Source organism: Dermacentor variabilis, chromosome 6 (genome assembly GCF_050947875.1).
Source record: "Dermacentor variabilis isolate Ectoservices chromosome 6, ASM5094787v1, whole genome shotgun sequence".
Classification (NCBI taxonomy): domain Eukaryota; kingdom Metazoa; phylum Arthropoda; class Arachnida; order Ixodida; family Ixodidae; genus Dermacentor; species Dermacentor variabilis.
In genome coordinates, this window is record NC_134573.1 from 194,182,658 (window position 1) to 194,210,198 (window position 27,541).

The 27,541-nt window shown below is 44.3% G+C and overlaps 1 protein-coding gene across 2 annotated transcripts in view; it reads right to left on the reverse strand.

Moving 5' to 3' along the window:
• Cdc5 (cell division cycle protein 21) overlaps positions 1-27,541 on the reverse strand; it is a 171,759-nt gene that overhangs the window by 40,647 nt on the left and 103,571 nt on the right. For both annotated transcript variants that reach the window (XM_075697261.1, XM_075697260.1), the window contains exons 9-10: positions 14,629-14,806; positions 12,495-12,796 (exon numbers count right to left, since the gene is read on the reverse strand). In XM_075697261.1, coding sequence (XP_075553376.1) covers positions 12,495-12,796; positions 14,629-14,806 — 480 coding nt within the window. The remainder of the gene's footprint in view (positions 1-12,494; positions 12,797-14,628; positions 14,807-27,541) is intronic.

The window sequence follows — 27,541 nt, forward strand, 5'->3', positions numbered from 1 at the left end:
GACTAGCCGGTCGGAAAAAAAAAACACACACGCACCACGTGGTTTGTGGTGTGACAGATCACCGCTTTGCTCTGGCAGCGTTGTAAGCACCAGCTATGTTACTTTGTTCATGGCCTGCGATATTACATGGTTGCTCGTTTTGTGCAGGTGATCTCGGAGGCCATGCCTTGTTGCCGTTCGTTATCCGCACTGCTGCTTTGCCTCAGGGGCGCTTAGCGCCAGCGATGTTACATTGCCGCTGGAGCGGCGGTTTGGTGAGGGCGGGTATCGGTGTCGCCTGCAGTGCAAGGCTTGGTCCTCTGAACGAGTTCGTTAAACTGAGATATTGACTGTTCCGAAATTCGTTTAAGTGAAACATTTTTGCATAGAATCTATAAGAAAACTGCCGGGGATTTTTAAAAAGTTTGTTATTCTGAATAATTCGATAAACCGGCGTTTGTACAACTGAGAGTTTACTGTATATCCTTATGGATTAGAAATCCTACCCCGTATTGCTTCTTATCTGGGAGACCTCTATAGCAGAGGACATGTCCGTTAGTCAGCAATGTATAAGCCTCACAAGTTCTTCTAACCTCACCAAGGCCAATGATATCCCAAACAATGTCTAATAGTTCCTCAGAGTCCTGCTAAGCTAGCCTCACTCGACAGAGTTCGGAAATTAAAGGTTGACAGGGTCAGTTTCCACTGGCGGCCTGCCCGGACCCGGAGATTCTTAGCACCCTCAGCTGCATTACAGGTCTGATTGCCACCTTGGTCAGGTGCTCCACAGCTGCTGGGGACTGAGGACCATGGGTTAATTGTAGGAATCATTCAGGAGGCAGTGGCCAAATACTGCACCAGAGAGGCCAATTACTGTTCTGGTAAGTTAAGATCGGTAAGTTAAGTTAGCGCTCATCCCATGTTCCTGCTTTCTCCTTGTGTCGGTTTTTGCACTATGTATCCCAGTTTACGATTGAACTACTAACACGCCCAAACTTCTTCCCTGCTGGTGAGGGAATGTCTTTGTTGGAGCGTTGAACAACGATAAAGAGAGCAGAGTGATTCATGATGATGGACCTCAAGTAAACATATCGTTCCTATCCTTTGTTGCGCCCAACCTTTGTTTGCCACACGTCTGCATAAATGCCTCAGTGATAAGTAGCCTGCTTCCAAGCGAATCCACTGGAGCAATAAACTTTGTTGTGCTTGTTATTCAGCACAGTGCTGTCGTATTTTTGCTTGTCCTGGTGCCACCAAATCTGACCATAAAAGGAGAGCAACAGGGAGTGGGCTGTCAAGCCTAAGCCTTACGCACGAAGTTGGCTTGAGAGAACCTCCACCTACAAGTTGCATGTCCATGCAGCAGAGCATAGATACTGCAGCTGCCGCGGGCTACCGTGACGAGTGCACTCGCTGAAGACAAGCTCTGATTGCGAGCGCTAACATCTGATGAACAGGTCCTCTGCTTCCCAAGCTGCACGCCCTCGACTCGTGTTGCCATCATGATCAAAGCTCATTATGATAGAAATCTTTTCAACGTGAGTCCGGAGTGCAGCATCCATTGCTTAGCCGATGTGCACGCTGTTGGCGTACTTGCCCAACTGAAGATGAACTTTCTTCGACCCTCAAATATTGTGTGATAGTCGTAGAGATCACACAGATAAGTGCAAAAAGAAATGTTCTAGTGCTACTCATGTTACTTGGTGTGAGAATAGCCGCATGTAGATATCTGGTGCATTGCAGCACAGCAAGGGGATGGGTGAGACAGCGTGAACACAAACTTAACCCACTGAGGGTCAATTTTTTTTCGCCACATGCGATCTCCCAAGATCGAATTTTCTTATTGCAGATTTAAAACCTTCAGACTGACCTATTTCTAAAAATATGTTCCATAATTTTTTTTAGCGTTACCATAAAGTGACACAAAATATTTTTTTTAAGTAAACATGCATTGTTTATTCATGAATACAGATGGGCTTGCATAAATACTTATAATAAAAATTAAAAGTTAGATGCACTGAAATAGATATATATCCCGATTTGGCACTTCAGCAGTAGTCTGCATTGGAGGAATCATTGCTCGACTTCCTTGCAGCTGAGCAGCCGGCACATACGCCCATAGTGTACTCGAACTGTGTATGTGAGTGCATGGACGAAAACTCAATGGTTGTGCATCTGTCAGAAAAACCAAACCCACTGGCAACGAGGTGCAATCAGCTTTTGCGAGTCTCGAGAAAAGAAGCGCCGGCATGGCAGCATCATTTGTACAGTAAAACCTTGTTAATTCAACCTTCGTCAATTCAGAAAATCGGATTACTTGGATTCAGCCTTTGGTCCTGCCAGGCGTATGCATTATTTAATGGAATCAAACTCTTATTAATCCAGACATACTTGGCTGCACATCGGTTAACTTGGATAACTCTCAGAGCATGGAGCACCATAAAAGAGCGAAAAACGGCTGTAGCATTCAATCAAAACGAAGCGGCGGATTCTACATCGTCGTAGTCATCAGCAGTAATTGTACGTGAATGCTAGCAACAGCAAAACACTTTATGCCTATTTGTGCCTTCATGGCCTTTATTCATGCGCTTACTACTGTACATAACACCGCATTGGCTGCGTGTCTTCATAACTGCGTAGTCGTCATTCATGATTGCGTCAATAGTGACCCTGGTTTAGTACGCGGCGGTTGCAGCAAACAATAGTTTTATTTTTAATCAATGGGCATGATGGCCACGTACCATCAGAACTGAATGGTCACCATTCATGATAGTATCGATAGAGGCCGCATTTTCATTCAGAGCGTATGTGGCAAACAGATGCGCATGCAATGTCACAAACATGGCTGAAGCTGTCACGGATGAAGAGCGCTGGTTACATAATGATGGACGGAAGATCCGTTGACAACGAGCTCACTGGCAAATAAATTATTGGGGTGTGTGCATTGTAGTTAAATGTGTGTCTCGGATAAAAAATGCGTGTTGCGGCCACACTGCAAAGGAAGTCGCGAGGCCTACACCGCTGCGAGCTCTAATCCGTCACGAGACGATGAGAATTGCAGCTTTTGCACTGCTTTTGTGCAAAATAGAAACAGGATTTGCTGATTCATTCAGTAAATAAATGAGTGTTCATGCAGTATGCATTTATTTACTGTTTTCTTGACACCCTCGGTAATTCGTCATTCAGTTAATTCAGACATTTTTTTCGTTCCCATGAAATTCGAATTAAACAAGTTTTACTGTATATGGCGGCATTATTTGTATATACCGGCGCATGAGTGCCTACCAGTGAATAGATGTAATCGTATCCCTGTGAGCAATAAAAGAGTGAGCATGTAGCAGTGACCCACTCACCATATGTGGTGAATAACATTATACAGTGAACTCTCGTTCAGACGAACTCGGTCAAGCCAAATTCTGGCATGTAAGGAACAACACGAGAACATTTGTTTAGCTTCCCATAGACTCAATGCAAAAAAATCCGCTTAAGACGAACCACCTCAGACGTGCTCTTCGGTTAACGTGGCGATTAGAGATATACTTATTTTTAGACCAAACTCAATTAAAATACAATGACTTGTTCAGTTTTTCAAGCTGATTTCAAAAGTGCAATTATTATTTTTATAGGTCAAGTAATTATGGAGGTAATTAAAAGTACACTACTATTATATGTGGAGACAATAGGTAAAAAAAACCTGGACAGAAAGCTATAATAAATGCATGAGGGGACAGGTGAATTGTTTAAAGGGGTTGGGACACCAAATTTTGAGACTATAAAAAGCATGTTGTAGGCTGCTTCCGTATGCAAGGACACCCAGAATGAGGTATTGGACGCTGCAAACATTTGAAAATAATTTTACTTCAGCTCCAAAAAGTAATTAAAAACTCCTTCTCGTAGTCGAGACCCATCGCTAGCGCGGCAGTTACTACGTCACAGAGGAGGAACGAAAATATTGACGTCATAGCACACTAGCACAAAAACGTGACGTATGATGAGTAGCGATGAAATGCCGATTACGGAGCCTGCTGAGCCGAGCGACCGAGCATAGCCTCCACTATGACCGAGCTACAGGCATATAGAAATCCTTTCTTAATGCAAAGAAGGGGTAAGGCGTGCAGGCACGGACACAAGAGGAGAGAAGTGGACAACACGAACGCCGGACGGCGGCCCGCGAACAGCAAACTGCGTGCGGCGAGTTGCCGTGCGGACGGGCCTTTACACGTTTGAGTGTAAAGCCCGTCCACTAGCCGGCCGACTCCGAAAGGGACCAGGATATGCGGCACTCGTGTTGTCCGCTTCTCTCCTCGCATAGTCGCATAGTTCGGCAGCTCGGAGCGTTCTCTCGTTCGCTTGGCCTTTCTCAACGTGAGAGCCCGTCCACGTTACCGGCACGGAAGCTCGCCGCACGCCGTTTGCCGTTCGCGGGCCCCCGTGCGCCGGCGGTTTTGCTCGCGAACGGCGAGATTTCCTTGCCGTAGAGAGGACGGGCCCGGGATCCATTTGTGCGGCAGCCGTACGGCGAAGCGGCCAATCAGCGACCGAGGAGTGGTCACTCTGGCACCGACGCAGCTTCACCGCCTCTGATCGTTCGGTGCCGCCGATATCGTTGCTAGGCCTTTTCCGGTTTACTTCAAAGCTAAATTACGGCGCTTCGGAATGAATCACCGACTCTCACAAGCCGCAATATTTTCTTACCGTTGTTGTCGCTCTTCGCAATAATTATAATCATCGCGACATGCACTTCGAATCGCCAGTTGTTGACCTCTGCTGGCAGAGCACGCGTATGCGCGAGCAGACGACGCAGCATAGTTTTACGTCACTATTTTTATGGTCCACATGACCAAGCCATGTTGCATTTCCTCCTCTGTGACGTCATAGCATCCTCCGGAGCCCAGAAACCGAAACCGAAATCGCTCGGTATAATAATGCTATTATTAAATTATTTATCGGATATATATGAATCCCGCTGTGTGTATCGTGCTCCCTAAAGCATGACGCAACGTTTGAATCAACAAACGCATGAACGAAAATTTTGATGTCTCCACCCCTTTAAGGAGTGATATGCTGCAAGCAGTTTTCAAATCCAACAATAATTAATGATTTAGCAGTTCATGAAAGTCCATTGTTTACACCATGGCTACTAGGTCACAACAACAAAAGGGAAAAACAGAATTATAGGGAAATGAAAAACAAGCATCTGCTTGCAGCACTTCAAGCTCTATGCATTTAGCTTTATATACAAAAAAAAATTACAGCTCTAGCTGTTCTAGATCTTGAGATATTGTTGCCACAAACAAGCAGGGTGAATGAAAAGCTCATTTTGAGAAAATTGCAAGAACACACACAACTTCGTTTATTCAGGAATATCATGGAATACCAGCCATAACAGGCTAGTATGCCCCTGGCAGATAGTCAGCTTGGGAACTGTTCCCTGTGTGGCGCTTTTTCAAGGCTCGATTCATGTTTTCTACAGATCCATGCTTTCGAGCTGAAGCCTTCATTCACCGCTGGTCTTTCTCATGCATGCGGTCATTGCTTACTCTGCTGGGGTTGAGGCTCAGCTCTTCGAGTATAGACGCCGACGCTTTGAAGTTGCCTGCATTAAACTTCAGCACTGCCTCCACCACAGCTGCCTCCACAGTGAAGAGAGAGGCATGGCGCTCCTTTGGTGCAAACGACCACATCACTGAGTGGAAGCTCTCGTTGCTGTTTTGGGTCTTTCCCCGTTGGCATCTTTGAAACAGTTTTTCATCACTCAAGCGCTCGTATATGGGGAGTAAGGCCTGGCAAACATGAGGAGGCAAGTTGCGAGGATGTTTCGGTGCAAGCTCGCACCTGGCCTGTGCAGCATTTTGACGGCACCAGGAGTTGGGGCCTGTTGGGAAAAGTGTACAGTTTGCAACAGTGTCGTTGGAGGTGATGTGATGGTACGTAGCCATTACTGCCTTGTGCATGCCATCCACATCTCCTTTGTGCGTTTTCAGCGCCCACCCATAGTATGTGCTCAGCCTTGTTATAAGGTCTGCTGTCAGTCGACCCTTTCCGCAAAGGCTCTGAAAGCGCGGTGCTTTGTGCTTCGTTACAAGGTTGTGCAAAGCTGTGCCCATGCGCTTTTGCACATGATTTACGCAATCCTCCTTGTAAATCTCTATGTATCCATGCACCTTTTCTCTTGCAAGGCAAGGTACGTGCGACTGTCCCCATCACTGAGCACAGTGGTGCAGCGAAGGTTGTGCTGTTCGAGAGACCTCCTGAAAAGAATAAGAGCGGCCTCCACTTCCATTTATCCTGACTTCTTGTCAGTGTTCTTCTGGCACTGTGACTGGTGACTGGCCTTCCAATCTTCGAAGGAAGGATTATCTTCTTTGGGGTCCCGCTCACATGCAGCGCAGAAATGGCTCAAGACAACATAGTTAAATCACAAAACTAGTGAACAGTTCAATCACGGTGCCGATGCTGATGTGCAAGGAATGTCCGCGGGTCATCTATGATCCATCGTACGACACCGCGATTTTTCCGGGATTGCTAAGGCACAACTCAGTGTAAAGATTGCGAACCGACCGTGCACACTTGCTTGTCAGGTTGCGGGCCGCGCGATCGGCTGCGGGTGCCAGCTTTCCCTCGACGTAGCTTTGCCATGTCTTCGTGTGGAGTCTACAACGGCTTATGTTCATTATTGAGAACACATCATTCAGGGCTGTTTGGCCATTTCCAGTTGCCTTCATAGCGCAAGCGGCGAGAACGTTCACAGCAAACGGGCTCACTTTTTGTGCACCACGCACGCACGGCGAGCTCCACTTTGACGACACACCGCAGTTCAGGCACGTAAGAAGCAACTTGACTGCAAGTCCGTATTCATGCTCCTTTATGACTATATTTAAGCCCCCACTACACATGCTGCAACTGGCCACCGCAAGCATAGTGTTCACTGCACCTAAACTGACAACGGTAAACACAGTCCTGTCAACAGGGCGCGCCTCGTTATCGGTGCTATCACCTAGCAAATCTTGCTTCCTCTTCGTCGCGGGAGTTGATGAGAGACGCTGCAGTCTTTCCTGCGTTTTCCTTTTGCCCTCTTCCAATTCTGCAGGCTGCAGAACCTTCGTGTCGTGACGCACGCTACCTTCGGTACCTCCGGCAGGCGAAGAGGGCAAAGGGCTTGTTAGGCCTAGGCCTACATCGGAGTTATCGGCGATCGGATCGGCGATAGCGCCGGCGGGCGCCACGATTTCGACGCTTTGTTGGGTTGCGGAGCACTTCTTGCGGTTTTCAATCAATGTACGTCGCACCTTTCTTCCACCAAACTTGTTCTTTGTGTGAAATTTTCTTCCCAAACGGCCATCGCGCAGCAGACACTGATGCTAGGGCAATATGGCAGATGGCACACTGATGACTGAAGTGGGGAGCAGATGATGAGAAATGAATTCTGCCAATCGTGTGGTGCCCTCAAGTCACAGGCGCTCAACAATGAATAAGAGAGCGCGTTGGGACCTTTCTTTGGCCCGGTAACTGAAGGAATCCAATGGCTGCATAGAGCCGGCGTTGGCGGGGAATTGAAGAAAAAAGACCGCTCTTTGAAACGAGACCAAGATGTCCGCGCTACGATGCGTGAAACGGTAGCTGCGTTTCGCAGGAGAAGTGCCGTTTTAGTATTAATTTCGGCTCACATTTTTCTAGTATCAATGAAATGAAGCAATGCTGCGGCTAAAACACTGATTGAATAGTTTAGAAATTCACTCTGTGTAAAAAAGGCTGTAGATTTCAGAAACACCATTTTCAAAAAGTCAGTTTTTTCGCTGTTCTTTCGTCCTAAAACCTGTGTCTTCCCTTAAGACAAACATTCGGAGTGACCGCCACCTTTACCGATCCTGGAGGCTAGAGTGCCTCGATGCGCTGCGCCCAGGGGTGCACATATCAAGGCACCCTACTGAAGGCCTGCGGCGCAGAGTGCCCGTGGACAGAGGCAAATACAAGAGAAGGAAACAAAAGGAGACAGTGACATATCACTTCGTGAATGCAGGTGACGTGCAAGCATACGAGTGCTAAAGCACATGCAAAGCTGTCGGCCCTCGGTTCACCTAAACTGTCTCTATCACAGATTGTATTCGAAACAGGGCTCGCACGGCCGTGCCATACAGAGCAGCCGCTAGAGTAGAACATCCCCTTGTAAACATTCCCTTACTAACTAAATTGACAAGCATGGTGTCAGTGTGCACAGGTAAACCTGAACACATTACACTCAATGACCACGGACCTTTGCTTTCAAAACGCTGGCGTGAGGAATCACGAAAGCAGCAGCGAGCAAAGTGACCTTTGTGCTGTCTATTGCTTCAACACAAACTGAGCGTTGAGAACACAGCGCACGCAAAGCTATGACCTATTGGCCCACCTAGATTGTGCCCCCAAAGCAGATTGTGTTCAAGATAAGGCCTGCGCACTCTGACCCCCCCAACCCCTCCTGGCCTCCTTTGCGCGTGCGAGATTGAGCTGCCATCGTTGGCTCACTGTCGCATGCTTTCACTCACACACACAGTGTATGACGCGTGAGGACGATGTTATCATGAGACGAACACAGTACGCCCGTATCGCAAACGAAACCTGCAGCAATTTCCAGAGGAGAACAAGACAGTGCGCTTCTGCCTACCTTCCTCCTCTGCAATGCTTCACCTCGTTTCTTGTTTTCCACTTCGCTCAAAGTCACCTAGAGTTTCCTCTAGATTGCATTGCTTTGCCGCGCACTCAGCACGCTCCTTTGTACTTTCACTAGCCCGGAGCCTGCACCGATGACCTGTGAGGCAGCAGACGCCTGCTTTAACTCCCCAGTGAACTTTTTCAGCAGCCCGAAGGCACAGAAGGATTTTTAAGGTAATTAGGTGAGTTGACATCGTTTGTGGCTGCTTGAAGATTTGCACAGAAGCAAAAAAAATCCATCACAGACTGGAAGAAGCCAAGTAAAAGTACCACTTGAAAACAGTTTTCTAACATGTCCAGCTAAATAAATGCTTTTTATGTCATTTTCCACCTGTTTTGAGTCTACTTCACATACCATTTTGAAGTAAGATATTTGGATGATGTTGCCAATTATCTTCTGATAAGACAAACAGATTTTTGTGGCCCCTTCGAGTTCGTCTTAAAGGGAGTCTACTGTATATGGTTTTTTTCTCATAGCCCATATGCATAAGTTGATACTCTGAAGCCGACTTATCATTATAACCAATATATCGTTATATATGTCATCGTTACAAGTGGACTGCACTGTACGTAGTTTTTGGACACATGGGCATGAAATGTGCCAACTGGGCAAGCAGAAAGTGAAGGATTTTGCGTGCATCCTGGGCCATGAGGACTTCAATGTTAGCAATGGCTGGCTGCAAGGATTTAAGAACCGAAGCGGAGTCTTTGGGAAAATCATTAGCGGCAAGTCTGCCTCTGCCAACAGTGATGCTCCTGCATCGTGGGTTGCCGAGAAGCTGCTTGGCGCTTTCAGCCGCTATGAGGCGGCTGACATCTACAACGTTGATGAGACTGCTCTGTTTTATCAGATGTTGCCAAATCACATGCTGGCGCTTAAAGGAGAATACTGCCGCAGTGGCAAGCAAAGCAAACTCCGTGTGATGGTTTTGCTTTGTGCCAACAGCGATGGCAACGACAAACGAATCCCATTAGTTATTGGGAAAAGTGCCCAGCCCAGATGCTTCAAGGGAATAAAGTGAATGCCAGTTAAATATGTGGCCAATTCTAAAGCGTGGATGTCATGGGAGATCTTTTCTGACTGGTTGAAAGAGTTCAACGAAGACATCAAGCGATGAGGTCGCCAAATCTGCTTGGTGCTCGACAATTGCTCCGTGCACCACGTCGACGGCTTTCAGCTATCAAATATTGAGTTAACATATTTTCCTCCCAATTGCACATCCCTGATACAGCCATTGGACAAAGGAATTATCAACAGCCTGAAATGCTGCTACCACTGTCGGGCGATAGATAAGATCCTTCTAGACATCCGTTTTGAACAGCAGACAAAGATAAACAGATGTTTGAAACCCAGAAGGTTTCAAATTGTTATGCCAAGGCCCAAATAAAGGTCTTTCAAGCTGGAATCTACAACAAGAGGAGCCTGAAAATCTGCCTGATGTCACTGAAGCGTAGGATGTGCTACGTGTGAATGGTGGAATGCCCGATGATGTCAAACTTGGTGTACTTTTGTATGCTGACGATGGCAGTGTGTGTACTGAAGAAATGTCAGATGTGGTGCTTGTTGAAATCATGCACGATGGCGGTGACGAGGAAGGTGCACCAGAGGCAGATCCGCTGTTTGCTACGCCTGTCGTGAGAGAGGTGATGGTTGCGTAGGACGTCTTGCATCGTTCCGTTGGCGCGCAGGATGATGAAGCCACATTGCATGAGTTAGCTTCTTTGGACTGCTGCTTGATGTCATCAATCATGCAGAAGAAACCAGCTAAAATCACGCAGTTTTTTTCTCCTCAATAAATGTTTGAGAGGTGAGCTCACCTGTAGTGAAATCCATCTCATTTTGGTTTTGTTTTTGCATGATACTTCCCGGTTTTCATGTGAAACTGCATGTAATGAAAACCTGTATATAACAAAATACATTGCAGACTTTCTTCAATTTCGTTACATCCAGGTTTAACTGTATAGAGTATTTTTTTTTCAATTACACATCGTTTCGAGCTAATTTTTACCTGGCAGGTACGTCATGAAATGTAGATTACGAAAATACCAGAATAGAAAAATTGATTTATTTTAGTGATCTTTTTCGTCTCTTGTGTGTGTGCCCCTCAAGTACAGGAGATTACAGTGGCTTTCTTTGTTGTACAAGCAGTGTTTTTCAGTTTTCTTTCTATAGCTTGATCATTATTTAGAACAATGTGGAACTTAAATAATAAACAGTGCTGTGATATTGTGCTGTCCTGAAGCTGCTGTCATTGTTCACAAAGGGGGTGAAGGACTCTTCAAGCCGTCATTTTAATGGCTTTTCCCTCCACCTCCTGTTACAATGTACTGAGACCAAGCAAATAAGTAGAATATCGGTGATACAAATTTTCAACAGTCCCGATTCAGGTACATTAGCTTACAATGTGCCAAATTCTGAATGTTGCGAACCACTTTTTGCGCCACAGCGGATGAAACGAACAACTGAGACACCATGCGATCCTCGGCGTAACCGACAAGGAGGCCCCAGCGTGCTGGTAGTGGCACACACTGGCTGCTGTCAGGCCAGCAGGCTGATGCGCTGGTCGGATTCCTGTTGCCAGGGCTCTGCTTTGCTTTGTGCAGCATCATGCATCTTGTCGGCCATTATCAAACACCTTGTAACTTTATCAGAAGCCGGCAATTACAGGTGACCCAGTCTTGCCGCGTCAGCAAGATCAGTGGCATTCACTTCCATGGGGAGCTTTATCTCTGTACACTACGCCTTCTGTCATCTTCGACGCCTGATGACAATTTGAAACTTATCTACCTTATCACCCATCAGATCACACGATACGAAGTAGCTTCCCTGCCACAAAGAAAAGTAAATACATTTGCTTATCTTGCGCAAATCATGTCCTTATCATCATCATGCAGCAGTTAGGACATAGCAATGAAAGAAACTCTACATAACCAGGCAGATCTTCAAATGTCGGCCTCGAAACAGATGAAGTACGCGGAGTACATGGAGGAAACGAGCGCACCAGTGATTTAAATTCAGAAAAGCCAATAGGAGTGCTGAGCCCCACGACTGCAGCGATGAATCACAGCACTAGTTCTCCCTTGTTGCACTCGCTTTTGTTACTTTCATTTCTGGACGGAGAAGTAAAGTTCTGCGGCTATCTGAATTTCTGTTGTAAACACGATACGATCTTGGTATTGTGTTTACACCGATACCAAGATGGCGGAGCTGGGTCCAGAGAAGGCTGTGCTTGCACGATCAGTGGTGTGATAGCACCTCTTGAAGCCCAATTTCCTACCAAATTTCAAGAACGCACTAAAGAAGTGCAATTTTATCAAATTTTGCTGCGTATTTCTTTCTTATGTAATACACTGAAAGGGGTCCTTAAGGGACAATAAATGATACATGATGATAAAATATTTTACCATAAGATAATGGAAGGTCTAAAGATTGTGAAAAAAAATTACGAAATAACAAATGTTGAGCAAATTGCCCATTCCATTGCTGTGTTTGTTGCATTCTTGGGTGATGCGAATTTCGGGTAATATGAATTTTTGTGCAGTGCCAAACAATTTGTATAATTGAGATTCTCGTAAAGCAAGCATTCAATCAATTTCACAATACTGATGCAGCATGATATCAGGGGCTATATTTTATAAATATAATTCTATATTCTTATTCTATAATTATCGTCATTCCCACCATGTACTTTCCTGTGAGGCAATAATAAAAAATTTAAAATGAGAACTGTTCCAAGTCTGTGCCCAAGTACAATCATTTTAAGAGGAAGCCGCCTGCACCACCAGTGGGCAGGCAAAGACGATAGCCGGCAGTCACTCCTCACCGCAGCAAGCTCCTCTTGGTTGTACTTGCTGTAGGGGTGGCGTTCAAGGTAGGCCAGATGTGCGGCCTCATCTGTGACATTAGCGCTTCCTTTGCGGCCAGACTGCTGGGCCTCAGTTGGATTGTGCAAGGCATCGTAGTGCTGCATCACCAGCATCTCCTGCTTAATGAGCTCCTCCGCCTTCTGCAGGTCTGTGAGCGGAGGCTCCGTGTGGGCAGGCCGGAGCACCGACGCATTTACGTCCAGGGGCCGGGGAAGGCTGCGCTGCACCGCCTGGGACTGCAGCTTCCGCTCGGCTTCCACTGTGCCAGTGCCAAAGCCAGCATTTTCATCGCTGTGCAAGAAGAACTTGCCGGATCTCATGGTGCTGAACCAGTTAACATCCTTAAATAAGAGGATATCAGCATAAACCCATCACAAGTTTTTTTTTTTTTTTCTGTACCCAAAAATGTGTCAACAGATTCTGAGCCATTATTTTTAAACCCACCAGATTTAACAGACATTTGAGCTATGAAAGGGCAAAATCTTGTCTTACACAATGCATGAAGTAGACTTGCTCGCAAATTAGATAAAGCAGTGGCGGCTCAGCAGAGGGCCACCATGCCACACACAGTTGATAAGCTAAGCCAAAATGATGGATAGAATCAATGAAGGGTGCTTTAGAGCGTATTTGTGCCTAACATCCTTGTTGCATGAGCCCATGTATGAGCAGGTTTAGTAGAGACGTGGTCAAAAGTTCTGTTAAGACTACGCTCTACAAGTGTCACATGGCCCCGTAACCACTACTATCTAGAGCATGCTTGGTCTTTTTGCAAGCTGCACAGACTTTAGATGTCATTGTCAATGCTGTCTGCGCTTCGTCCTTTGGTTAAGAACTTGATAACACAGGGCAACTGCTAATCAGCAACCAAGGTTTCCATTGGCAAGCTCAACAGCACGTGGCAACAATGTATTGCTATGTCACTTGATGACCCAGTGCCTATGAAGGCTTACTCTGGTAGCGCCTTAGCCAACAGCCTGCTTAAACAGTTAGAAAACACATTAGGCTTTAAAGAAACTGTGTCGGGGATTCTTCTCAACTATGTTTTTAACCATTAGCACATATGAAGCGGGCATGCATTAACTAGGTTTCACTGTACGATGCAAATCTCTAAGCGGGTCTGGTGTGTGTTGCCTCACTACATCCTGTGTGTTTATAGCGCTCTAAGTTTTTATAGTAATCCCTCATTTATCCAGAAGGAAGCATTCAGATTAATTTTACACTAATTTTATGCACTTCTCTCCAAATCAAATGCTCCCAATTTTTTCCTAGAGCATCCAGATCAACAATGTTTGCCACAATGCCTTGTCATGCTGAAAAAGGCCCATTCACTCTTTGCCGTAGTAGTGTGCACGCACATGTCACACGCATCCACTAAACCATGTCCCATCACATTTTCATTGTTTTAAGTGCTCTTCTCGCTGAAAGTGCCCAAGTATGGAATAGAGTGGATGCTTCCTTTAGATGTGTTCTACCTGAAGAGTTTGTGCAAGTTGTTGATTATGAATGTTAGCTGTTCATGTCATATGCTGGTCTTGATATCTGGCTGACCAGTTCTGTCTATCATAAGTGAACTGTGGTTTTCAAGCACAGCATTTTTCCAGCCCAGTTTAAAGCTGCTCCTAGTGATGGAACATTGGCAATCTTTTTTTGATTGCTCTTGTTCTCAATCTTATGTAATTAAAAAGCAAGCTTTTGCAACAGAAAACTGTAATAATGAAATACAGTCGTGATGAAAGATGTTCCTTCAATAGAGTAGCAGCTTCGGCTTGTTGGTTTTCCATCCTGGCGTTAACGGTTGTGACGAAGCTTGTGGTGTCATCTTCTCGTCTAGTCTCCTGTCTACGTTAACACCAGGATGGTCCTTCAAGATTTCCTTTGGATGATATTGTATATGTAGTGATAGGCATATAAAATGTCCAAAAATAAAAGAACTCTGAAGGAAAACGTGAGAGATGCCAGTCATTTTGCACTTTTGCATATGAATTACACATGCTTCTGACTAGCAAAGGGCATTCGAAATTGTCTGAACAATTGATCGGAATGTGAAAACCGAATGCTTGCGCAAAATGCTTGCTTTCATGACATGCTCACACTTTTCCAGCCTTTGCTGCTCCTTTGCAGCATCCCTGTCTGCCTGGTCCTCGACAAATGTGTCTGGGGCAGAAGGCTCCTGGGCACTGGGGTCCTCCTCGGGCACCACTATTTCGTAGTCATTCTTTGGAGTTGGCAACGATGACAGCGCTTTCAGCAGCTGCTGCTTTGTTTGTTTCTGTACAAGGACCATAAAAAAGCAAATAAACTGCCTAGCTAATAACTGTTGGCACTACTTTAATGCACTTATGCAAGTGTCCACAGTATTTACAACTTATGTTCCATAATGTAGTAAATACAGTCTATCCCTCATATATTGAACACGAAAGGAATTGCGAAACAGTTCAATATATCAATAATATGAAATACAAAATATGTCTAGCTAAAGCTTATCTGACAGTTCTGCACGTCTCGGGCAGGTTCCCGCGATTTTGAAAATAAGGAATTTACCAATTTGTTTTTCCAAGGCTGCATTGAACGCACAAATGCTTACCTAACTCTTTTTTTTTTTTTTTCAGACGATTGTTGCTAGCCACTTGTGCTGTGGGATGGTCTTTGATAATCTGATTGCACTGTTAACACTGAAAGCCTGTGTTGCCAAACCGTGAGAACACAGTACGCCTTGCGTGCGTCCAAGTATTAATTGTTGCGCATTTTTATTCAGGATAAGGTAAACATGGACCCAGTGCAAAAACAAATCAACCTGTGTAGATCTGCACTGTGCCGCAATCAGTGCACTTGTACTGTAAATTGTGCATGAACATGCCCAGCTGCACGTCCGGTACAATAGAACATTTTAACGACCAATCGTCACATGTCGGCAACAAGTCAACCAGGCAGGCGCTGTTAGATCCGAAAGCAGCTTTCAGCCTGCCGAGCAACTGAGTTGATTTCCACTGATGTATCCCTGCGAGCATGAATGAAATGCTTTCAGCGCTTGTTCTAGGCCCGTGCATCACACAGCAACGAGTCTTGCTTTGCAGTAAAAATCCGGCAGTGCAGACATCTCCAGTTTGGCATCACATGCCTGGAGCCACTCGATGAAAAGATTTAAAGACATCTGCATGTTTATTATTTTTTTGGAATGCACATATTGGAACAGACCTCTTGCTTTCCTGAAAAAGCATGGCAATCTTTCCAATAACGAACAGCCGCAGGTAGTGCACTTCACTACACAGCTATTCTTTCCACTATTAGTATGCTTTAACAGCATACTAAAGCTGGAGCTACTAATACTAACACTGAAGCTTACTAAAGCAAATCCGTCATTACAGAGTGCAACTAAGACCTTTGCTGCAAGAGCCATCCATATTTGGAGACACTCACCTTGTTTGCCAAAGGCATGACTATTTCTGATTGACGAGAAAATTGATCGTAATCCCGTTAGAAAGGCACATTTGCAGGGGCACAGCATGGTGCAGCATTCGATATATCAAATGCGGCAGTAAACGGCAGTTCGGTATAGGCGTAGTACGGCGCTATGCTACTGCATGGGCATTCTAACCCTTCCAGGGTCATTTTTTTTGCCATATGCGACTGCCCAGGGTCGATTTTCTTTATTGCACATTTAAATTCTTCAGAGGGACCTGTTTCGAAAAAAAATTATCGTAATTTTTCTAGGGTGACCGTAAAGTGAGAAAAAAATATTTTCCGTTGGCACGTATGTACCGTTCATTCATGAATAACAACAATAAAAAAATAAACTTATAAGAATTAAAAATTTGACGCCTTTTTTTACACATAGTTCAAGGCTTAGAAAATGTGCATGCGAGAATATTTCACAAGTCTCAAATGTTCCTGCTCTTACACTAATATTTATGTCCATAGTGTAATCGACCTGCATAGGTGAGCGCACTCAAGAAAACTGTGTAGTTGTGTGCCTGTCAAAAATGCAAAACGTGTGACAAACTTCCGCTAATCTTCATCTTATCACCAACCAGGGGCGATTAGTTTTCGCGAGTCAAAAGAAAAAAAAAAAAAGAAAAGGGGGGGGGGTGCATGCAGGGTGGCATCCTTCATATGCGCACCCCTGTGAGCAATTAACGAGCGAGTAACATGCGGTCACCCTTTCAGTGATTATGGTCACCCTTTCAGTGATTAGTAACGAGATAGCCATCAGTTCTGCGAACGCAAGAAGTCGAAACCGTCCGCAGAACAAAACTCAAACTAACCACCGCCCACCCGCGCGCGCCAATGTGCGAGCGGTAGTACATAGACGCGCCGGAGCAGACATACTAGCTCTAAAACAAACCATGCAACAAAAACCGATGGAGGCGGAAGAAAAAAATTCCCTGTATTATCGCATAGTGCCAGCACATGCCAGGAAATAAAAGATTTGGAAATTGGCACGCTTCTTAAATGTATGGACAGAGACACAAATATAAGGCATCGACAATTTTGGAATTGTTCACGGTGCTGTATATTTACTTCATTGACCCTGGAAGAGCTAAGCGAATGTAAAACTGTTTGATATACACAATAATTCAATAGATCCAGGTTTGATATAGCCGAAATCGACAGTATAGATTTTAATGCACACAGTGCACAGCAATAACTGTGGTGATCTAAAAACAATTTATTCTGACTGAATGCAAATGCTGCAGCAGAAAAATGAAGAAATAAAATATCTGTATATCTTCTGAAACTGCACCTGTTAACTCTGATGAAACAGCTAGAAGAGCGTAAGAGGGTGGAAGCTTGGGCGAGTTGGTAATAGTTCATACCGGTGTTTTGCACAGTGCATGGATGGCTCTTTCTCCTCAGTACTTTTCCCAAAGCCGTACATGCACGGCACAAAACACAGAGCAGGTTGGACGTGTGGCTGCTCCCACACTGCTGTGGCCTGTGTGGCTCAGCTGCCTTTTAATGTTTAAAGGCTTACTGACAAGAAAATTTGGTGTCCCACTTTTCTTGCGTTCATAGGTAATGGTCGACTCCATAGTTACGATAAGCTTCCATTTCCTTGAGAGTGCCAAAAATGAATAAATACAGCACCCTTTTGTATGACTTGTCCAAAACATGTGTCAAGCACAGTGCAGCTTTGGACGAGAAAAAGGAGACTTCCCATGTCACCGACAGCGAAGTTGCTGGGGTGTTGTGGTTGAAGGCCATACGATGACCGTGTTGCTGAAAGCTGCCAAACTGGACCTTCCAATTCTTCGCTTCTCTTAGAAACACAAAGGGACACACTATACCCTGCTGTTTCATTGAGTGCTCAATGGACTTGGCTTTAGGCACCACTGTTACAGCGTGCATGTACGAATCATCGGTATCAGGTACTATGATACTGCCACAACAGCTTTCGGTAACATATTAAGTAACCTGTTCAGTGTCCAAAGCTGCACTGCTCTTGCCACGCATTTTGAAATGGTTGCATTAATAGGTAACGCAATTAACTATTGAAGAAGTATGAGCCTACAGGTAGAAGTTGAAGCGCAAGAACCTAGAGACGGGAGAAACACAAGCTGAAGTTGGAATAAATGTAGACAAAATAGATGCCAGTTTGACAGCAAAGCTTTAAGGCTATTGTGTACTTTTAACAAGGAAGGCTACAGTATTTCGGCGCAGCCGACAATTGACTCCAAGATGTGGGTGACATTTTTCCTCAAGGAGACCTCCGCAGAGAAGATCATCTTTTCAAGATGCCAAGCTCAAGATGAATCAGTGGTGGAACTACCTCGTGAACTGAACTCGGCAGAATCTACATTCGCTACCATTACACTTTGGAATCGTTTGCCTGCTTCGCTTAAAATACTACCTACATTTCAGCATTTCAAAGCTTCGCTAAAAGACTTTTTGCTAACCTCCTGATAATTTTTCCTAATAAATACTTGTATTTTCATAGTCACCTAACCAATAAGTATCACCTATTCTTTTTTTTTTTTGCAGTGTTCACATTGCGCCACATTTTCTTTCCTCTTTGTTCTTTCTTTTTTTTTTTTGCTTTTTGCCTTTAACAATTGTATAAATTTTGTCACTCCCGTTGTTATTTCTGTTACACTACATCGATTAGAGCATAGTTTGTTTGGTTTTTCTTCTTTTTTCCTTTTGTTATCATTTGCTTTTCTTGCAACTAATATATTATTATGCTATCCACTGTTATACTGCCTACTATGTTACAATTCTGCTGTAGTTACTAACCGAGGGTCCCGTTTTCAGTATCATTACTTTGGGACCCTCGTCTGTATATAACATTGTGTGTGTGTGTGTGTGATAACTTTATTTGGAATCCGGCGATTGGGAGGCCCGGGCCTGGGGCCGCCTAGATGGCCACTGGGAGCTGCTGCTCCCGTGCGGCTTCCTTGGCTCGCTGGACGGCCCAAAGTTGGTCTTGGAGTTCTGAGCTGAGCAGCACGGCCGACCACCGCGCCCGTAGATTTTCTGGGGAGACTGCCATTTTATTTTGGTATATTTCACATCCCCACAACATGTGTTGAAGGGTGGCTCTAACAGACTTGCATAGCTTGCACATATCGCTCTCGTATATATCGGGGTAGAAAGTTTTTAGTTGCACGGGACTCGTATAAGTTTCTGTTTGTAGTCGCCTCCAAGTAACGGACTCAGCTCTGTTCAGTTTAGTGTGAGGCGGTGGTAATACTCGCCTCCGATTTTGATAGAATTTGGTAATATCACTAAATCTTGTTAATACATCTTTTTCTCTCCAGATTTCCTCCTCGGCGTTCTCCTGACCGATGGAAGTCACTCTTTGCTCAGCTCGGCGAGTAAGACCTCGAGCTTCGCAGTGTGCTACCTCGTTGAGGTTGACTGCGGGAATGTCTGGAGTCGTATGCGCTGGGAACCAGATCAATTGCCTGCCGTTCTTCTCTGCATTGGAGAACTTTGCTTCATTGACTCTGATGATGTGCCATGCCTCAGGAGAGATCCTACCCTTTGCATAATTTCTAATGGCCGCTTGAGAATCGCTAATGATGTACTGAGCATTCGTGGAGACCAATGCTAGTGCAATGGCTACCTCCTCTGCGGTCTCGGAATGTTTGGTGTTAACTGATACGCTTGTAACGGGTTTTTGGGTGTGATCTACGATTACTGCTACATAGCTATTTCTGTCTGGGTATTCAGCCGCGTCTACGAAGGTTGCTCTGTCGTCTGACCCAAAGCTTCGGATAATTTTCTCTGCTCTACTCTTGCGTCTGCCGTCATTGTAACCTGGATGCATGTTCTTGGATATATTTGCTACTAGGAGTTTGTCACGAATTTCTCTCGTTATCGTGCTCTTTTCCCCGTATAGATTGTGATAATTCATTCCTAGTTTGCTTAGTATATGCCGTCCCGTTTTGGTTTTGGTTAGTCGCTCTGCTTGAGATGTTTGTTGTGCTTCTATGAGTTCGTCCAGTGTGTTGTGGAGTCCTAACTTTAGCAAGAGATCCGTGCTCGTACTGATGGGAACCCCTAGCGCTAGTTTGTATGCCTTTTTTATCATGTTGTTAATTTTACGCTTTTCAGCTGCAAACCAATTGTGGAAGGCTGCTATGTATGTGATCTGACTGATTACGAATGATTGTATCAGCCGTATGATACTTTCTTCCTTCATACCTTGGTGCTTGTTAGTAATTCGTTTGATTAATCTCATGGTGTTTGTTACCTTTGTGTCTAACTTCTTTACGGTTTCCGTATTTGTGCCTTTGTTCTCGATTACCAGACCCAGCACTTTGAGCTGGTTGACTATTGGGATATTCCGCCCGTTCTTGGTGTGTAGCTTGATTTCCTCATGAGCCTTGTTTCTGTCGTATCCTTTGGGAGGCCTGCCTCTAAGTGTGGGGCGGTACAATAGAAGTTCAGATTTCTCTGCAGAGCATGTGAGGCCTGTTCCTATGAGGTGTTCCTCTACTGTGTTAATTGCTGTCTGGAGGCGTTGTTCTATTGATCCGTCGCTGCCATCACAGGTCCAGATAGTAATATCGTCCGCGTAGATTGTGTGATTCAGGGACTCTATGTGATTTAATTTTTCGGGGAGTCCCATCAAGACGAGATTAAACAGCATCGGCGAGATGACAGCGCCTTGCGGCGTGCCGGCCCCTCCTATGTCGATCTCGGGCGACTTGAGCCCTCCGACAGAGATGACTGCTTTCCTATCTGATAGGAAGCTCTTGATGTAGTTATACGTCCGTTGCCCTAGTCCTATTCGTTCGATGTTTTCCAATATGGTTGCGTGGTTGGCATTATCGAAAGCGTTTTTAAGATCAAGGCCCAAGATGGCCCTTGTCGAGCGCGTGTTACAATCGATTATCTGATGCTTAAGTTGGAGCATCGCATCTTGTGTCGAAAGATTTTTGCAAAATCCTATCATTGTATCTGGGTATATGGTATTATCCTCTAAGAAGTTGTCTACTCTGTTTAAAATTACATGTTCCATTAATTTTCCGACGCAGGATGTTAGGGAGATTGGTCTGAGGTTGTCTATCTCAAGCTTCTTACCAGGTTTTGGAATAAGCGTTATCGTCGCTTTCTTCCATTGAGCTGGCACTTCTCCTTTTACCCAACACTCGTTTATGTATTCTGTTAGTTTGGCTATCGATTCATCATCCAGGTTCCTGAGAGTCTTGTTGGTTATACCGTCCGGGCCTGGGGCGGATTTGGTGTTTAACTTTTGTAGGGCCGCGCGGATTTCTGCCTCCGTGAGTTCCTCGTCTAATTTTGCGTTTGTATTCCCGTTGTAGCTAGGATAGATGCAAGGGGGTGCCTGTGTTAAGTATTTCTGCTGTAATTCATTGAGAAATTTATGTACTTATTTTTTTTTTCATACGAATAAACTTCAACTTCAACTTTACTTCAACTCCAGACCGCCGTTGTGAACTGGTTCAATTCCCAGGCGGCGAACATCTATGCAGAGGGACTAAAGAAACTGGTGCAGCGATACGAAAAGTGCTTAGAAGTTAACGGTGATATGTAGAAAAGTGATGTAGGCTTGTACTAAACTAAACCCACCAATAAAAACTTTTACTTACGAATATATATATAATTTTAGAACCAAACGGCCCTTACTTTTTGAATAACCCCCGTACTTGCAGCAGTCATTCTTTACCCTCTCTCACTGACCTGGACCCCTTCTGACTGATGCAGATACTTTGCCTAGACTGATTATACAATCCAACAAAGCACAATCGGAAGAAATCAATGAAGTAAAATTGTGGGAAGGCACTGAACAAATTTTTATTGAAGGTCGGCATCAAGTCCCGCCAACATTGGTTTTCAGGGCGCCTTATTTGCACGACAGCCCAGAATCTGGAGGACATGATGGATTTTGGCATACCAACAACAAACCAGCTGAGAGATCTATGTGACCTCACATGAAGGAAGAAGTCAATAACTTCGCTCATGCCATATTTGTCAAGTCAACAAAGTGAAATATAAGCAGCCTACGGACGCCATGATAATACCTTGCGACTCGAATGCACCTTTTGAAGTTATAGACATAGATTTTGGCTAGCTAAATAAGAAACGAGGAATTGTCAGAAAAACACAAGCTTTTCTTCTGGCCATAGATGAATGCACCAGGATGGGTGAAGCACGGGCAGATAAAGAAGATGGAAATAGCGTCATCACCCTCCTCGAACAGGATATGTTTAGGACTTACAGGACGATTGCATGCGACAACAGTCCAGCGTTCAAGAGTGAAGAACCAGCAAGATGGGCTCGAGACCACAGTATATCGATCAAGTGCTGTGTGCCATACCATCCCGTGGTGAATGGGCTTGCAGAGTGCCCTATATGAGATGAGTACATCAGGATGTATGATAGTTTCCCAGGTGGATGGAAATGCTCTCCAGACGCAGCTGTAAAACATTACACTTGCTCTTGCACCCATGGTGTGGGATGCAGCCCACAGTTTGCTTCTTCAGGAGAAACCCCTATTCTGCAAGTGGACCATGACCTGGGGCTCTTAGAAAATCTCACGATCGTCAAGGAAAGTAAACAAAAATCCCAAGTGGAGAGGTACCGTAAATGAGTAAAGAAAAACTCTTGACAAGAGACATCGCTCAGACATCCCAGATGTTCGTCACCGATATCGTTCTAGTTAGGAAAGGAGTAAGAGATTCCAGTGCCAAATTTTGTGGTCCTTCTATGCGACAAAGACAGCCACTCAGAAAGGAGTATTGAAGACTGTTTGGTACATCAGTGAATGTGCTTCAATTGGAAACGTCTTCAAGTTTTCAAGGAGGGGTTAGCAAAGGAAACCTGGAAGGTTGAAGCAGTATGAGCCTTCCGATAGAATATGAAGAAGCACAGGAACCTGGGGAGGGGAGAAAAGTAGGATGAAGTTGGAATAAATGTAGACAATATGGATGCCAGTACCAAAGGAAAGCTTTAAGTCTCTTGTGTGCTTTTAACCAGGAATGCTACAACTATACGTGGTGCTCTCAGGAAAGTGAGGCTTCATAATGTAATTATTTGGTCAAGGGCTATCCAATAAAGTAATGAAACCAGGGCAAGAATTTTCTGACAGCACTCCTTTAAGGAAGGGGTAGCAAAAACAACAAAATAGCCGGGATTTCTTTAAAGGGACTGACAAGCAATTTTTAAGAACTGAGTTTTTTATGGCCCAATGCAAAGCTCACCCTCGGTAGTGTTTACATCTGCAGTGGTTATTTCCAAAAGTGAGTGGACATTTGGTAAGCAGAATTTTTCGATCTGAGCAGCCTCTAGAGAAGTAAGAGTCCCTCCTCCAGCAACCCTGAGAAGTGAGTGATGTTGACAGCCCGCCTCACAAATTGTGAAAGCCGCCCATCGCTCTGCTTTCACGGGAGAAAGTGTAACTTTGGTTAACTGCTTTCACGGGAGTGAGTGTAACTGTGGTTAACCGCCTACATTATAACTTTTTCAACCACTTTTGAAAATAAAAAGCTGGTTCAATAAGTTTGTGTTGTTGTACAGACATTTCTTATATTAGTACCATGTTTTTTTCCAAGTACACACCTATGTCATGCCTGTCTAGCTCCCGTCGTCATTGTTTTGTCTATAGACGAGCCAAGCCAACTCGTTGAAAATGAAGGCAGTGCTACTTTTCTGCTCACTACAAATGAAGGCTTATCAGCACATTGTAAGTCAGGAAAAACTTATAATGAAAAGTATACTGCATTTTAATACTAATAAAAAGATCGCATACACTAGTAGAAGGTAACGTGATGAACCTCTTATGCAGCTTCATGTTTTTGCCGCGTGGGGCACCAAAGGTAATTTTTTGCAACTTTTAGTGATTCATTAAATATATAAATCCATGTGTAAAGAAAAAGACATGGCTTGTTTTAGTCATTATGATAGGGAATCATTCCATCAGTGTGGTTATCTCAATTCATGTTCTGAGTGTCTCTCTGTCCCTTTAATAGTAGCACTTGTGAAATTACTAAAGTACATTTGTCAAGGATAGCCATATGTAAAATTCATGTTGCTAATTAACCCCTTAACTGCCATGGGAACCTTTTTCAAAAATTGATGAAAAGTGCAGATTTCTTTTTGAACTTGAATTTATTTACTGCCATTCTTTTTCTAAGAAATAGAGTGAACTCTCACTTGAGTGAACGTCAAGGGACTCAAGAAAATAGTTCACTAAACCGAAACTTCACTAAATTGAATATTCACTAGAACATGGAATACCATAGGGCACAGCAGACGTTGTCCAAAGTGTGAAATGCAATTTATGGAGTTATGCACAGTCAGCCGCAGAAGCTTGCGGGATCTGCAATGCGTGGCAGAGCAACGCAAAACTGCACTGCTGTGCTGTCTAGCCTCCCACAGCGTTGTATCAAGGCTCCCAGCACTTCCGCGCCAGGCACGCATTGCTCAGCCTCGACACCATGCTGTGTGATGGTAGACGGCGCAGCAATGCAGTTTTGTCTCACTCCGCCGCGGATTGCAGATCCCGCAAACTTCTGCAGCTGACTGTACATCAATATATATACAAAGTGCGTAACAGTTACATTGCTGCCTATCTTATTTTGAAGAAAAGATAATAATTTTCATTTGCACTGGTGCTCTTAAAGCACAAGATGTAACAAAGCTGTCCAGAGAGTCTATGTTTTTGTGCATTTCCTCTGGCACAGCTTGCTGCTGAGACATGAAGACTCTCAACTTCCCAAGGCATTCTACAGGCTTCGTTAGAATTACAGGATTTGAATCTGCCTCTGACAATGCATCTTCCTCGTCGCACTCTCCTTCTTCGAGACAAACACTGGAAACAATTTCCAGGTCTGAGAGTTCGGCACAGGTAATGAGCTCACTGTCACACTGCACATAGCAGCCACTGGAGGGGTGATTTGGGGGCGGCGGGCATCGGCTAGGTCAGTGCTGCAGAGTGTAAAACTTTGTTGAACTGATTTCAAGAATGAGCCCGGGTCCACTAATCAAGTTCGTCCAACTCAAATATTATCTCTTCAGAAATTTGTTTAACTGAAATATTTTTGCATAGAATGCATAGGAAAACCTCCGGGGATTTTCTAAAAGTTTGTTATTCTGAAATATTCGTTAAACCAATGTTCGCACAACTGAGAGTTTACTGTATATTAAGAATGCCTATAGCACTCTTGGTGCTACCATAAAAAAATTAGCAAAATAAATTGTGCATAAGTATTTATTTGTGTCAAAATCACAAAATAACTCAATCTTTATTTACACATATATGAAAAAAAAAAAAAAAGCATTGAAAGGCACCTTGACTGCACAGCACACACGCGATCTAGTGAACGCGAACCCCTGATATGCAGGAGGCAGAATTTTGGCCAAAGCAGCCAAAGTTCTGGGTGCTGGCCATGTGGTTTGACTCGTCATCTAAGCTACTACTGCTTGATGATTTTTTAAAGTGAAATTTTCATCACTATGGTTGTCCAGCAACCAGTCCCGGTCACCAGAATGATTGTCACAAAAAAAAAAGTCAGCAGTAATGCATTTAGCAATGAATCAATATAGCGACCCAATGTATTGCTATTGTTGTAACGAGTTATGTAGAGGTTCATACTGCAGCCAGACTCCTCTTTTGCACCTCCTTAATAGTGCCCCTGTAATTGCGCCTACCTTTTCGTTTCACCACTTGCACCGTTACTCACCGAGTGCCGTCACGTGGTCTAAAATGACGTCAAATGTTTCGCTGCGATGCAGTGAGGCCAACTTTAAGGACATAATGCAGTGTTTTCATTATCTTCAAAGCCATCAACATCGCAATCCGCTGCTTCCGAAACATGTGTGACATGAAATTAGTGACATAACGTTACATTAATCACATCCATGCATGACATTATTGCCATGAGTGGCGCAACATCATTAATGATATGCATGCATGACATAAAAATGCAGATACGTAGACATTCACGCATGACATGTCATTAATACAGCAAGCTGGGCGAGTTTATGACTGAACATATTCCTAGGGGTGTAAGCGGAACCCGGACGAAGGCCAAAAGGAAGTGCACGATACTGTGCTCGTATCGTACTGCAGTATCGTACTGCTATCGATACTGCGCTGCCTACCCCTAGGAATATGTCATTCACATCATAATACGAATGACATGCATGTGTAGCAGGGAATGTCATGAAAAGAGTGACATGCATCTACAGCATGACATGACAAGCATGAAAACATCTGTACATGCTCAGTAAATTGTTTACATTTAGTAAAGCAATCAACAGGGCAAGGTGGTGGACATTCATGATTGTATTGCGCTTACTATTATACTGACGAAAGAACTTGAACGAAGCTACTAAAAGAAAAAGAAATTGACGTATTGCACTTAGTATTATAACGATGGAATAACTTGTACAATGAACATGTTCAATGAACTAGTGCGTAAATAGCATGTTAGTTTTTTGTTCTTTTATGTTCATTCTTCAAGTTCTTCCGTCAGTATAAAATAAGCACAATACAATCATGAAATTCTTTACACTGAATATGGCCTAACCATTTACACTTTTGTGCTTTTCTTTCTAAAAAAATGCACCAAAAGATGCCACGGTGATATCCTAGGCAGTTAGAAACAAGATAGAAATTTCTTTTTGCGTGCATCATAAACTTAAACTGCATGCACATTGATTGTGTGACTTTCTGTCTCCTGCGGCAGCACTCATGTTGCAGTTGGCCGGCAGAAAAATTGTTGGCACATATGACGGAGATGCAGGTTCGTCAGTGTCTCATTGTCAGCAAAGTGCATGCTGCAAATTTCTGGGCGCATCATTGGCTTCCATTCAGTTACACTAGGGCTGTAATGCAATTAAGCAACTTGTAAGAAAATTTTAGATGTGCTCGCATGCGGGCGCTTCGATGTCAACAAACACTCACTTCACGACACACACTGCTTATCCGTCGCTTTCACTGGTACCGGAGTCATGGTCGTGCCGAGAAACAAAAAACTTCGTTCCCGGTGGACAGTAAAAATAATTGTTCGAGAATCCAACATGTGAGACATTTCAAAGCTGTGACGAGCACACACACTCCTTCACTATGCATTGCAACACTATGCAACATTCATAAGAAAGCAGCGGAACCCATCTCATGATGACTACTGACAGTAATGCGTTAGGATTAAATCAATATAGGCGACAACGTATTGCCACTGTCACAATGAGTTTTCAGACGTGTACTGCAGCAGGACTCCTCTTTCGCGTTTATTGATGATGATGATGATTTAATGACATCCCCTTTGAAATGAGGCAGTGACAAATAGTCACCTAGCCTGCTCGATTTAATCAGGTATGCTATACATGTTTTTATCTAGCATTTTTAAAGCGAAGCTTTCTTTGCCTCTTACTTCGATTTTCGCACTGCTTCTGCTACTGCTGCTGTGGGCTGCTGCTTTCAAGGACACCGTGTTGGGGGTTGGTTCAGAGCGTGTATATAAATGACAGGTGACAGGTAAGAGAGGAAAGGCGATGGGAGAAACTCGTTTTCACCCCACCGCGTTGAATGTGC